Source organism: Lissotriton vulgaris, chromosome 1_1 (assembly GCF_964263255.1).
Source record: "Lissotriton vulgaris chromosome 1_1, aLisVul1.2, whole genome shotgun sequence".
NCBI classification, from domain to species: domain Eukaryota; kingdom Metazoa; phylum Chordata; class Amphibia; order Caudata; family Salamandridae; genus Lissotriton; species Lissotriton vulgaris.
In genome coordinates, this window is record NC_141685.1 from 1,754,638,241 (window position 1) to 1,754,651,076 (window position 12,836).

General features: G+C 48.7%; 1 protein-coding gene across 1 annotated transcript in view; it reads left to right on the forward strand.

Moving 5' to 3' along the window:
• The first annotated feature begins 2,843 nt into the window (after nucleotides 1–2,843).
• Nucleotides 2,844–12,836, forward strand: part of KICS2 (KICSTOR subunit 2) — a 63,087-nt gene continuing 53,094 nt past the window's right edge. The window contains exon 1 of the mRNA XM_086919055.1: nucleotides 2,844–3,489. Coding sequence (XP_086775181.1) covers nucleotides 3,147–3,489 — 343 coding nt within the window. The 5' untranslated portion in view covers nucleotides 2,844–3,146. The remainder of the gene's footprint in view (nucleotides 3,490–12,836) is intronic.

A 12,836-nucleotide genomic window follows, 5' to 3' on the forward strand; every position in this document is an offset into this window, starting at 1 on the left:
TGCGATAGGGCACAGCATAGCATGCTCATGCTTTTTTTTACTTTTAAAGTATGGGCTTCAAAATACATTTGCAATGCAATAGGTCTCACATTTGCGAGAGTTTATGCTTTTGGCATTGTAAATAACAATGCCATTTCTTGATCTGTTTTAAAAACAACACTTAAATAAAAGGCATTTTCATTTATAATGCCAATAACGCAAACTCTCGTAAATGCAAAACCTATTACTTTGCAAATGCTTGTGTTTTCTGTGCATGTTTGTTTATTCTTACTCGGAAACTTAAGGACAGGATTGGCATTCACATTAATTAGGAATGTGATTTCTGAAGGCAATGCCTCATCAGGGGCAGTAAACGCTACATAAACACAAGGCTTCTGGACAATTTGCGAGCTATGCTTATCACTGATCAAACAGCTGATAATGTTCACAAACATGTCTGCGCTGCACGTGGGAGTGCACAACAGGGGGCAGTGAGCAGTTGTTGTAAAACTTTGAATAATTGTACAAAGGATGAACAATGCACCTACCTCCACTGTGCCCTTCCTTGTGCTTTTGCGTGAGTCGTTCCCTGCTGATTGCCTTATTGTTTTTGACAAATGATAAAGGTTTCCAGAATTATATGAAACCTGTGAAACGTGGCACTCTATTCTTTAGAATGTTGCATTGTGTAATTGGTTAATAACTCCCTATTAAAACACTGAAAATAGTTGATGGTAAGTTTGGTTTTGTTTCTCTAACACAGTTAATTCCTGGACATGTGATCTAGGAAAAATATGGACTTGTTACGAAATGCCACTGCAGCTGAAAGACTGCTGAGCTGGGGCAGAGGCAGTCGCATTTCAGGCCAGACCTGAAAGAGTGAAGTATTGGTGAAGTCAACCATGTCAGGTCAGTACCTCTGAAATACAGGTGGCAGCACAGCCATTTACATATCTGCCCAATGTTTCTGAAAAACTGCTGGGCCAGAGGCAGTCACATGCTAGGCTTCCTGGAAGAGTAAAGGGTCGGAGCAGTCAGCACCTCTGAAATACAGGTTGTCAGCATAGTCACATGTCTGCCCAGTGATTCTGAAAGACTGCTGGGCTGGGGCAGAATCAGTCACAAGTCAGGGTAGTGCCTCTGAAAGGCTTCATTAAATAACCATCAGGGTGCAGCTGCCATCAGATATCGCTGCTTGTTGATTGTCAGCTTCACTAAATCCAAACTTTGCTTTAATTTGGGAGGGTAGGGGCGGGGGAGATGTGCATACGAAGAATTACAGAGACCATTGTAATCAGAGCTTACAAGGCTTTCTGCAAGCTTTCAGTAAAAGCATGCAGATCGGTACTGGGGCACACAAGCACGGTGGCCTACACACAATCTGTTCAAGTATTTAATTTGGGCTGCTGGATTTCACCACAGGCCGAACTCCACTGAAGTCATGTTAAACCTCTTAGTTAGTACAGCCCTGCTTCTCTAAAGATCATCAACAACAGGCATGCATAAAGCTTCTTGTTTGATGATGTCAGCTCCAGTTTTCTTTACTTTTTGACATTCAAAAAGTGTCCCTTTAAAGCTGGCTCTTCTTAATATAGACAACAGCTCCTCTGCACTTTATTTACTCTCCCAGTGGGTGTGCAAGTTTACGTTATATTAGCCACTAAACGCATGGTATAAAATTTTAGAGGGGGCTGCATCTGATTCTTTGTCAGAGCGCTTACACAGTGATACCTTTACAGCCACAGAGATCTACATTGCACTACTGTGCGATAATATGCTGCATCACTAAATACTTATAAGGTCCCAAAGGCGAGACCAATTGCATTGCAAATGCTTGTTTCCATACTCAGTGCTAAAACAGATTGGATAAAACCTCTGTGTTATCAGCCTCTTAGCATTTAAATAATAAGACATGAATAGGAGGAATTTACAAAAAATGTTGAGGGGGGCTGGTTCTCGTTCTTTAGGGAGTAGACCTTTTAAGGACAGCCTATAAAATGGTGTTGTCGTAATCACACATATTACTGCTTTACAGGTTACATAATCGAGAGCAACCCATCAACGAAGGTCTTGTAAAGATAGTGGACGAACGTCTCATCTCTCCCATGGGAATCTCTCCAGGGAATACATGCACGTATATCTAATAAGTGTACCTGAGCCAGGAAGCATGTCCAAGTTCATATTAACATTGTGGCAAGGCATGAGTCCATTTCAGCTGCAGGATGGACCTGTGTCTTTTATTCATTTTGTTCCAAATGTACATCTTATTTTAAATATTTATACGAGGGGCAGTTTAATCTCTGTAGAAGGGATGTGTATTTATGAAATAATCTGCACCTGGGACTTCTCATTTACAACATGCGGCTAGGCGGTGTAGTGAAAATGAGTGGTAATCGGTGCCGTTCACTTAAGATAAAACACGGAGATTCTTCTCGAACACATACGTTTCCTTTTGTAGATTTCACAAACACCGTGATTGATTCCCCTTCAGAAGACTATGCCTCAGTTTCTGGTAACAAGAAAGAGTGAGGCACAGTGAACATACACTGAAAATAAACGCTTATCACACTTCATGAGGCAAAGAAAGCAGCAACTAAACATACCGATCACCAAATCGGAATGAGTAGAAGTTTGCTGGTAAACCGCTAGTACACGGCAGACTGGTGATTCAAAAATGCAACAGCTAAAGGCTGAACACTTGCTCTGCATATCCGGTAGTACCGTAGCTGTTTTCATTGGCCCTGACGCATCAGGCCAATAAGTACACTCCTCCAGTGTACTAACAAGCTCTAGGATTGGCTGATTTCAAGCCAATCCTAGATCGCTTTGTTTGTTCTCTCTTCGCAACGATTGGAGGAACGGTTGGTGATAGAAAGGCACATGATTGGCCCAACAATTGGTCACCCAACAGCAGGTAAAATTACGGACAAATGGCGTCCTTTAAAGAAACCTTCACGGACAACGGACAGACGGCCGAAATTAGCATTCCTCCGTCGACAAATGTGTACATTGCTGTATTGAATTTGAAAGATTGAGACCTCTAGTAATGCATTCTTTTCCTGTGTCAAATCGTCGCCCATGACTTGCTGGAACCATGCCTGGTTGGTCCTGAGAGGAGGAACTGGACAGAGTGCCCCGGTATCTAGGCATTGTGCCTTTCCCTCTGGATGCTTTGGCCAGAAGAAACAGGTGCTGCTTCCCTCCAGGAGCAGGTTGTGGAGGAGGAGTATTACTATGACGATAGCGACGAGGAGCCAGAGATCATGATGAGTGATTGCATTGCTACACTGGCCATGAATCCTCCTGTTCCAGTGGAGCAGGCTGTCCTGGAGACTTTTTTCTCCCATCTCGGAATCTTCTCCTATGACAAAGCCAAGGACAATGTGGAAAAGGAAAAGGAGGGTAACAAGGCAGCTGGGGTCAGCTGGTCCTCACTGCTGGCGGCTTTGGCCCATCTTGCAGCAGCAGAAAAGGCATATCACAGCATGACTTTTCTCGGCCAGAAACTAGGTAATTTCATAATCTTTAACATTGTTTACTTATGTGATCTTATGTCGCACACTGTAACCTAATTAGTTTTAAGACGATGCTCAGAAAGTCAGTCAGTGACTGTTGTATCTGGTGGGGTTCTTGAAGAGGTTCGGATTGGGGGATTTGCTGCATGCCAAAGTAATCCACATAATTTGTGGTTTCTTGGTTATTATATACAGTTTAGTTCGGGGATAGAGTACCGCTGGGTCTTTAAATATTTTCCCCGGGACTCTGTGTTTAAATAATTTGTGATACGCCGATTGCAAAGTGTCTATTTCTCTGACTTGCAGAGTGGTGCTCCAGCGCCTTGAGTTTTGATATGAAACATGTGTTTCTCCAACATTGAGTGAGATTTTGCTGGTGTGGTAAGGCTACGTGGTAACAGTGATGCATTTGTGGGTTAAACAAGGAAATTTAGTTATACTAAATTCTGACACTCACAGTGAAGTAGAACATTTGTGTTATGTTCATCTGTAATTCATTTGGTTTTTCATGTCTTCCATAGAACGCCTGTGTATACCACATTCTAAATCTGGTAACTCACTGCTGTGACATAGCAGCAGTTGTTAACAAAACTCTTCATTCACTGTTACTACATCATAAAGTCCTTCGTGGCTTAGTTGACAAGGCTCTTTGAGAGCCGGTCAGCGCAGTCCTGATTGTCTGCTCTTATTGAAAGCGGAAAGCACAGCTGCAGGAAGGAAGGTAGTGATGGTGATGGGGGTTGGTTGAGTATGACAGGGAAAGTATTTCGTTTTTTAGGTTTCGCCTGGCGTCCGCTGCGCAGCAGCGTTCGCGCAGGCGAAATCTTTTGTTAGACAGATGTTGGCTTTGGCCCGCCTCTCTCTTTCATTGGCTAGCTCCATAAATGGAGGCTAGCCATTGGAAGAGAGATCTGTCTGTTATTGTGCGAGGCGTTTCGTGGGCGTTCCGTCGTATTTTTTTTTTTTCTTCATCTTTCCCCTTTCAAAATGCCATGCGGCGGTCAATCAATCAATCAAAGACATTTATAGAGCGCACTACTTACCCGGAGGGTCTCAAGGCGCTTGGGGGGGGGGGGGGATGCTACTGCTCGAACAGCCAGGTCTTGAGCTTCTTCCTGAAGGAGAGGTGGTCTTGGGTCAGGCGCAGGTCGGTCGGGAGGGAGTTCCAGGTCTTGGCGGCCAGGTAGGAGAAGGACCTTCCTCCTGTTGTCGTTCTCCGGATGCGGGGGACGGCGGCGAGGGCGTGACTGGCTGATCGGAGGTGGCGTTTGGGAGCGTAGAAGTTGATGCAGTTGTTGAGGTAGCTCGGGCCTTGATCGTGTAGGGCTTTGTGTGCGTGGGTGAGGAGACGGAAGGTGATTCTTTTGTTGACGGGGAGCCAATGCAGGTCTCTTAGATGTCCGGAGATGTGGCTGTGTCGTGGGATGTCGAGGATGAGTCTGGCCGAGGCGTTCTGGATCCGCTGGAGTCTCTTCTGGAGCTTGGCGGTGGTTCCGGCGTAGAGGGCGTTGCCGTAGTCCAGTCGGCTGGTGACGAGGGCCTGGGTGACGGTCTTCCTGGTCTCGGTGGGGATCCACCGGAAGATCTTCCGTAGCATGCGCAGGATGTTTAAGCACGACGAGGAGACGGCGTTGACCTGTCTGGTCATGGAGAGGAAGGAGTCTAGGATGAAGCCCAGGTTGCGTGCGTGGTCTGTCGGTTTGGGTGCGGTGCCCAGGGCGGGGGGCCACCAGGAGTCGTCCCAGGCGGAGGGCGAGGAGCCCAGGATGAGGACTTCCGTCTTGTCCGAGTTCAGTTTTAGGCGGCTGGTTGTCATCCACTCGGCTACATCTTTCATCCCTTCGTGAAGGTTGGCTCTGGCGGCGGCGGGGTCGTTGGTCAGGGAGAGGATCAGCTGGGTGTCGTCGGCGTGGGAGATGATGTTGAGGTTGTGTTGGCGTGCGATGGCCGCGAGGGGGCTCATGTAGACGTTGAAGAGGGTGGGGCTCAGCGAGGATGCTTGAGGGACGCCGCCGCCGCCGAAAAGTAAGCGGTGGGCGCTTACTTTTTTTTTGCCGGCGCTTTTGGTTTCCATTTCCCCCGACCGCCGCCGGAAGAAGTCCTCGGGTGAGTGCTTGCTGTCCTGAACACCCCCCCCCCCGCCGCGTTTGTTGTGCTTGCTGCCCCTTGCCCTGCTGCCTCGTTCGGTGTGCTGCCCGCCGCCCCCTCCCCCAAACCCCCCCCCGGATCGGCAGCAACTCGTCCTCCCCAGTCTCGCTCTGTGTCCCGGGATCGGCAGCCCTCCTCCCCTCCATGTCCGGGGGTCGGTGGCTCTCCTGCCCCAGTCTGGGTCGGCCGCCCTCCCTCCCCCTTCAGTCTCTCCCTGCACGTCCTCCTCGGCGGGCTTGGCATCCGCTGGGCCCTGGCACTGGCACACACCCGGCTCTGGCGACTGCAGATTGGCCCGAATTTCTTGGTCTGGAGCCGGGACCGCTCTTCCCCCACAACATCCACCCTCTTCCTCTCCTCCCCTTTCCCTGGCTCCCGCTGCTGTACAAACGAGGACTGTGCACAGCAGCCAAGCGGAGCCCGGGCACAGGATCCGGGAGCGCGGGCTGTGCAGGGTGGCAGGGCAAAGCGCGACCATATGTCAAGGACTGGGCAGAACCAGACGACCCCCACCCTCCGAGGACAGGTGAGGGACCCTACTCCGTTCGGAAGACATCTCTGCATATTCTAGCTGGCACCGCTACACTCTCAAGTGCCGCGATGCAGCTCCCGGCTGCACGTGGCACTATACCGAAGGAATGATCTAAACGGGCGCAGTAAGGAAAGGGATGAAATGGTGATCTGGCGGGCCAGATGCTCCGTGACTTTGTGTCTGTGCGTGTGGCAGTGCTGCTGGCACCCTTTCCTGAAGGTGGGTATCCGCGGAGAGGGCAGAGGCATCTGTGCCAGGGTTACGGGGGACTCAGAAGGAAACCTGAGCTCCCCACTGAGGTCCTCCCGTTTTTACGACTCTTCTTTAGTTTTAGGCCTCGCTGTTTCTTTTTTGGCGCTCCGAGGCCACCCGTGCGCCATTTAATGCTATGTCAAATAAAATGTAGTTATTAACTTGTTGCTAATGTCTGCCCGTGCCTCCACCTTTTCTCTGCCTCCTTCTCACGAAAGGCAGCGAAGCCCCCAACAGTGCCCACCTAGCCTCATGTGCGCCTCATTGGGCGCTATAGCAATACTTTCCCCCAAAGGTATCCTCTCTTTCTCTCCTTCAGGTTAATCATTCCTCTCCTCGCTAATTATCCTCCCTCTCCGCCTCCACCTTTCTTCCCTGTTCCTTCCCTCTCACACCCCGTATCCCGTTCCCACCTGTACTGCTTTTATTCCCCCTCTCTCTAACGTTTTCTCTCTTCTGTCTGTCTTGGTCAGACCCTCTTTCTGATTGTTTCTGTATCCCTTTCACTCGCTGACACCCCTTTGCTACACTCTTCTTCCCCCTTTCACTCCTCCACCCCTGTCTCTGCCTTTCTAACTTTCTCCTTTCTCCCTCTTTTACTTTCCTCATCTCCTCTGTATAAACTCTGTGCCTCTTCCAGTCTTTCTCTTAACCCTCTCTTTCTCTGGCTCCTCTCTTCGTTTAGTCTCTCGCCCGCCCCCTTTCTTGTTATTCTTGGTTAAGCAGTTGATGAGTGCATTTTTTGTTCCAGCTGTTACCCTATTGTACTGCTCTCCTAGTGCACTTTGTGTTTCTGTTTTGCTTGTGCTTCTCCCCATCACCCTCTACGTTGTGCTCTTGTATTCTAATTGCAAGACCTATTGACTTTGCCAAAAATTGACTTATTTGGAACCGCACTGCATTTTTAGCTGGCTGCATTGTCTTCCGTAGACAAGAAGCTTCAAATAATCCAAATTTGTGAAGGAAATAGTGCAAGCTTGACAAAGAATACAGATGTCCGAATAATTGTTGATAAATATTTAACTACTCGAGAGCAGTCCCTTCACCCCCGACTCTCCCATCTAAGATTAGACCGTATATAGGGTATTGTGTGCCAATTGGACCAACTTTCCAACTACCCCTTTTCAGAGGCAGGAGAATAACCTCTCTGTGCTCTGTCAAGAGGGGGCAGTCCATAATAGTTCCATGGAAGTGACTCCACCCTTCTGTCCAAACCCTACTTAATTCTTCTGTGCCTTTCAATACCAGACCAGGCGCCAATGCTTTTCAAGATATGTAAAAAAAAATGCCCGATTTCAACATTATATGCACATCTGGCCTTTTAATTTAAATCGAACGTTACATGTGGGTAGACTGCGACGTCATACAATATAGTAAGCATATATACTAATAGTATGTGTGCGTGTGTGTGTGTGTAGGCTCTGTGCGTGTGTGTGTGGGGGGGGGTGCTCTCGGTGTGTGTGTGTGGGGGGGCTCTCGGTGTGTGTGTGTGTGGGGGGGCTCTCGGTGTGTGTGTGTGGGGGGGCTCTCTGTGGGTGTGTGGGTGGGTGCAAATGCAATAGGTCTCGCATTTGCGAGAAATTAAGCTATTGACATTTTTTAAATGACCATGCCATTTATTTATCTGTTTTCAAAACCAACACATAAATACACATTTTGTCATTTACAATGCCAATAGCTCTAACTTTGGCAAAGGCGAGACCGTTGCATTTCAAATGCTTGTTTCCATTTGGGATAGGAAGGAGAGTCCATCTTATTTATGACCAGGGGCGCATCTAGAACCAAACTTCAGGTGGGGCTAAGACTAATAGCCGTGGCCTGCTTGAGCATTGGTAGCAGCCGTTACAATAGTCTTTTTTTTGGCGCTCTTCTCCCCCCATAACCGCGTCCTCCATGAATTTCCTCACTACCACTCTCCAACCCTGCACCTCATCTCTCCATAGCCTCTTTCTGACGTACATTACATTTTTTATAGTGCTACTCATAGTTTACTCCTACTCAGTTCTGTGATCTGCATGGTACATGCTCTTTACAGCAGGCATATTAACCCTCTGTGCTACTTTACGTTGAGCCAAAACTGCCACTAGACAACATACCGAACTCTCACCAGTATGAACATTGTTCACCAGAGCTATCTTGACATTTTTATTTTTGCATTAAAACTGCCTGATACACAAAAAAGTTCATGTGTTTTTAAACCAAAATAAGTTTTAAACAAAGCACCACCCCCCCACCAAAGTCCACGCCAGGTACAGCTGCACTGGTCTCACCACCCTTAAGCCAGTTCTGTTACCAGCATTTCAGGAAATTGCCTCATAGCCATGATAGGAAAAAGAATATCTCTGTAAGTGGTGGGGTGTGATACTTCATCTCTCAAATTCCAGCAAGCAAAACAAGTTAACAGATTTCTTGTAGATGATTTAAAGCGAGTACTTATCCCCTGAGAATTTTTTGAAACTTTTGGTGTCAAATTTGCTGAAACTCTACAGACCCTTATAGGGCATTCCTGAAATATTCCAGTACGTTCATGAGGTACTAGGGAAGCTTGGCCTTTCCTAGGCGAAAATCTCATTTTTAGGTTGAGCCTAGCAGCCGCATGCATGCACTGCCCCCTCTGTGAGACTGCTGTAGTAGAGTATGGGAGAGAAGCTGCACACTCGCTCCTCCCATTTTCTTCATTGGCTTGTGTCATTGTCTTTCGTGAATGCTGCCTTCGGATTCGTTAATAGGCTTGTTAGTTCCTCCTTAGTACGGCATTGTCTTCATTTGTAACCTCCCAATGGCGACTGGCCCTTTTACTTCCGTTGTTACACAGGACCTGTTATTTAGTCTGTAAGCACTATTTACTTTGAGTTTCTCTTACTGCAGGCCGGACATGTGCTGCTTCAGCTGAAACCATTTTTTTTAAGCAGCACAGCTGCCCACTTACAATCACTTTAACCCAGCATTACCTCCTCGTCCTGGTCTCCCCGTCCCATTCCTGATACATGAGCAGCTAGTCTGCTCTACAGAACCCCTACCTAGCTGAGCTGTTGGCACTTCCCCCTAGGATGACGTCACCATCACGTGACTACAAAAGGGGGAAGTGCCGGAAGAATCATCCTGTTTTTTCTATTCTGCAGTCTACGACCGCGTTCCTGGCTGTGCTGTTTGGAGGCTTCCTGTGTCCTGGTAAGTCTCCTGGCTGTTTTCCTTTGTTTTTGCGGCGACCTGCTCTAGCGGCCGCCTGTGCTTGTTGCGCTGCCTTTTCCCCGCGCTGGCTCCGTTTTGGGGGCTTGTTTCTTTCACACGGCTCGCGTTAGCAGCCGGCTCTGTTTGGGGGCACTACTTTACACGCGGCTCGCGTTAGCGGCCGTTTTTAGTGTTTGTGCTTCGTGATGCTCACCTGCTTTGGTTGGTCTGCTCCAGCGGCCGTTCCTGGGCTTTCTCCGGTCCTTTTTCGCCCTGCTATAGCGGGCAGGGGCTGTTCTGTAGAGTTTGGTGTCCGGCATCCTCTTAAGGGGCGATTTTGGCGGCTGGCTGGGCTTTTTATGCCGGCCTGGTTTTTTTCTCCTCCCACAGGTGTTCGGGTCCTCGGCTATATCTGGGGTCCTGGTTGGGATGTTTTTTGTCCTTGTTGGTGCCTGTTGGAGTGTTGTTTGGACTTTTTGGCTTCCGCTATGGATTTGGATGCTTCTTCTTCTGCGGCTCCTCTTGATGCCCTGCGCCTCATTATTAATGAGGCTGTGGCTGCTGCTTTCCTGGCTAGGGACGCTGCTGGGCCTCCTCCCAAGGTGCCTCGTGTGTCTTTAGATCCACAAGTTGCTCCTGAGGATGACGTTGATCCTGGTGAGGATGAGGGTGTCCGTGGTCGTTTTGTTCAGGGTGCTGAGCTCGCTGACCTGTTTGCCCATGTGAGGTCCAACTTGGGTTTTTCTCCTCCTGCGGATGCTGTGGTTGAGGATGACTTTTTTACACAGTATGTCCAGCCTGCTCCGGATACTTTGCCTTTGCATGGTGCAGTGCGCAATGTGCTGTCTCACGAATGGAAGGAGGTGGATAAGTCTTCTTTTCCTCGTTTCCTGTCCAGACGTTACCCTCTTGAGGGTTTTGCTGATGAGTTCCCTCAGTCTGTGAAAGTGGACAATTTGATGGCTGGCCTTTCCTCTCAGGGTTTGGTTGTTTCTGAAAACGAGGGTCCTCCGGAAGATTCGTTTGGATCGGGCGGAGGTTCTCCTGGTGGTTCCGGAGTGGTCTCGGCAGTCTTGGTTTCCCCTGCTGCTGACTTTTGCCGTTTGCCCTCATTGGAGGTTTCCCCTGTCTCCCTCCCCCCTGCGGGCTCCTCTTCTCAGTCTTGCCTCCCTGCGTCGCCTCCGGCTGGGGGTTTGGCACTTGAGAGGTTGAGTTTGCTGGGTCTGGGTTGCTCATTGGAGGTTGCCCAGTGTCTTCAGCTTTCCCGGCGTCCGTCCACTTTGAAGTCTTATGCCCGTCACTGGAAGAATTTTTCCTCCTGGTGTCATGGGAGGGATCTCTCTCCTGTATCCTGTGAGGCAGTGCGGGTGTTGGACTTTTTACGGGATGGTTTTGTCTTGGGACTGGCTGTTTCTTCCCTGCGGGCGCAGTGGGCTGCCGTTCTTGCCTTTCGGGGTTCCTCTGTTTCGTCTGTGTCCCCGTTGGTGGCTCGCCTTCTGAGGAGTTTCTTGCTCCAACGTCCTGTCTCCCGTTCCCCTGTGCCTCCTTGGGATCTGCCCTTGGTTCTGCGGGCTTTGACGGGTCCCCCGTTTGAGCCTTTGGACTCCGTGGCCCTGAAGTTCCTTTCTGCCAAGGTTGTCTTCCTGGTGGCCATTACCTCTGGGCGTAGGGTTGGTGAGATTGGTGCGCTGTTGGCTTCCCCCCCCTTCTTGCGCTTCTGCGCTGACAAGGTCGTTCTCAGACCGAGTCAATTTTTTCTCCCTAAAGTGATTTCCACTTTTCACTGTCAGGAGGATATTTTTCTCCCTGTATTTTTTCCTGCTCCTGCCTCTCCTGAGGAGGAGCTCCTCCATTCTTTGGATGTGTTGAGGGCTCTCCACATCTACTTGGAGCGTACGGCTGGTTTCCGTAAGGTTGACTCCCTATTCGTCACCTACGGCCTGTCTGGTCTAGGGCTTCGTCCTTCTTTGTCCTCCTTGTCTCGTTGGGTCAAGGGCGCAGTGGTTTCTGCTTATGATTCGGTCCAATGTCCCCTGCCTTCTACTGTTCAGGGTCGGTCGACTCGGAGCGTTTCGTCCTCCTGGGCCATGTTCAGGGGTGCCTCTTTGCGAGACATTTGCAATGCTGCTACGTGGGCTTCTCCCCACACTTTTGTTGCCCTTTATCGTCTGGAGTTGGGGATGGCGGCCTCCGCTGCCTTTGGGACTAGTGTCCTGTCTGCAGTGCTTGATTTATGATTTGTACTGTTTGATTTGATTAAAATGGACCTGTTTTTCTGGCATACTTCTGGTCTGTTTTCTTCTTACAATCACCATGTGCTTGGGTATGGGCTCATGTATCAGGAATGGGACGGGGAGACCAGGACGAGGAGGTAATGCCCGGTTACTCACCGGTAATACCCATTACTCCAAGTCCTGGTCTCCCCGTCCCATTCCTGAGCCCTTCCCTCCCTCCCTGTTTTGGGTTTTCTGTGGGTGATTGTATGTGTTTCGTTCTGTTGTCTTTGGTATTTTCAGGATGATTCTTCCGGCACTTCCCCCTTTTGTAGTCACGTGATGGTGACGTCATCCTAGGGGGAAGTGCCAACAGCTCAGCTAGGTAGGGGTTCTGTAGAGCAGACTAGCTGCTCATGTATCAGGAATGGGACGGGGAGACCAGGACTTGGAGTAATGGGTATTACCGGTGAGTAACCGGGCATTATCTCATGTCTGTTTCAACCCCCCACGTAAAATCGATTTAGAAATGATTAGCGAATTAACTCATGTAAATTTGGAAATGATCTGTTAATTATCACAGGGGATTTCAACCACAAACTAAACCCTAAAAATTTAGATCCTTGGCTAAAAGAATTCGTAAAAACGTTTGATTTAATGCTAGCACTGTTCGCCACATGTACCATGACTAAACAAGATAAAGCCTTAGGGAAATTCTTGAGTTCCAAAGGGTTAATTAGTTTAAATGGTAGGGTAGAATCTGAACTTCCAGCAAAGCAGACATTTAGAAGAGGTAATCAACTCCGCCCCATAGATTGTGTTCGTGAACACATGGAACTGTGATAGGGTAAAAAAAATGCATGGTAAGCTAGCGAGAGGAAAGCGACCATACTGCCCTTAATTATGAATTAACGGGGGGCCCTTAACATTTTGTGCAAGAGTCCTTCGGCAGACTATATCATATACAAAACATCTGACTACAAAATTAACAGATGAATGCCTAGCGACATTAGCGAGTTTCCAACA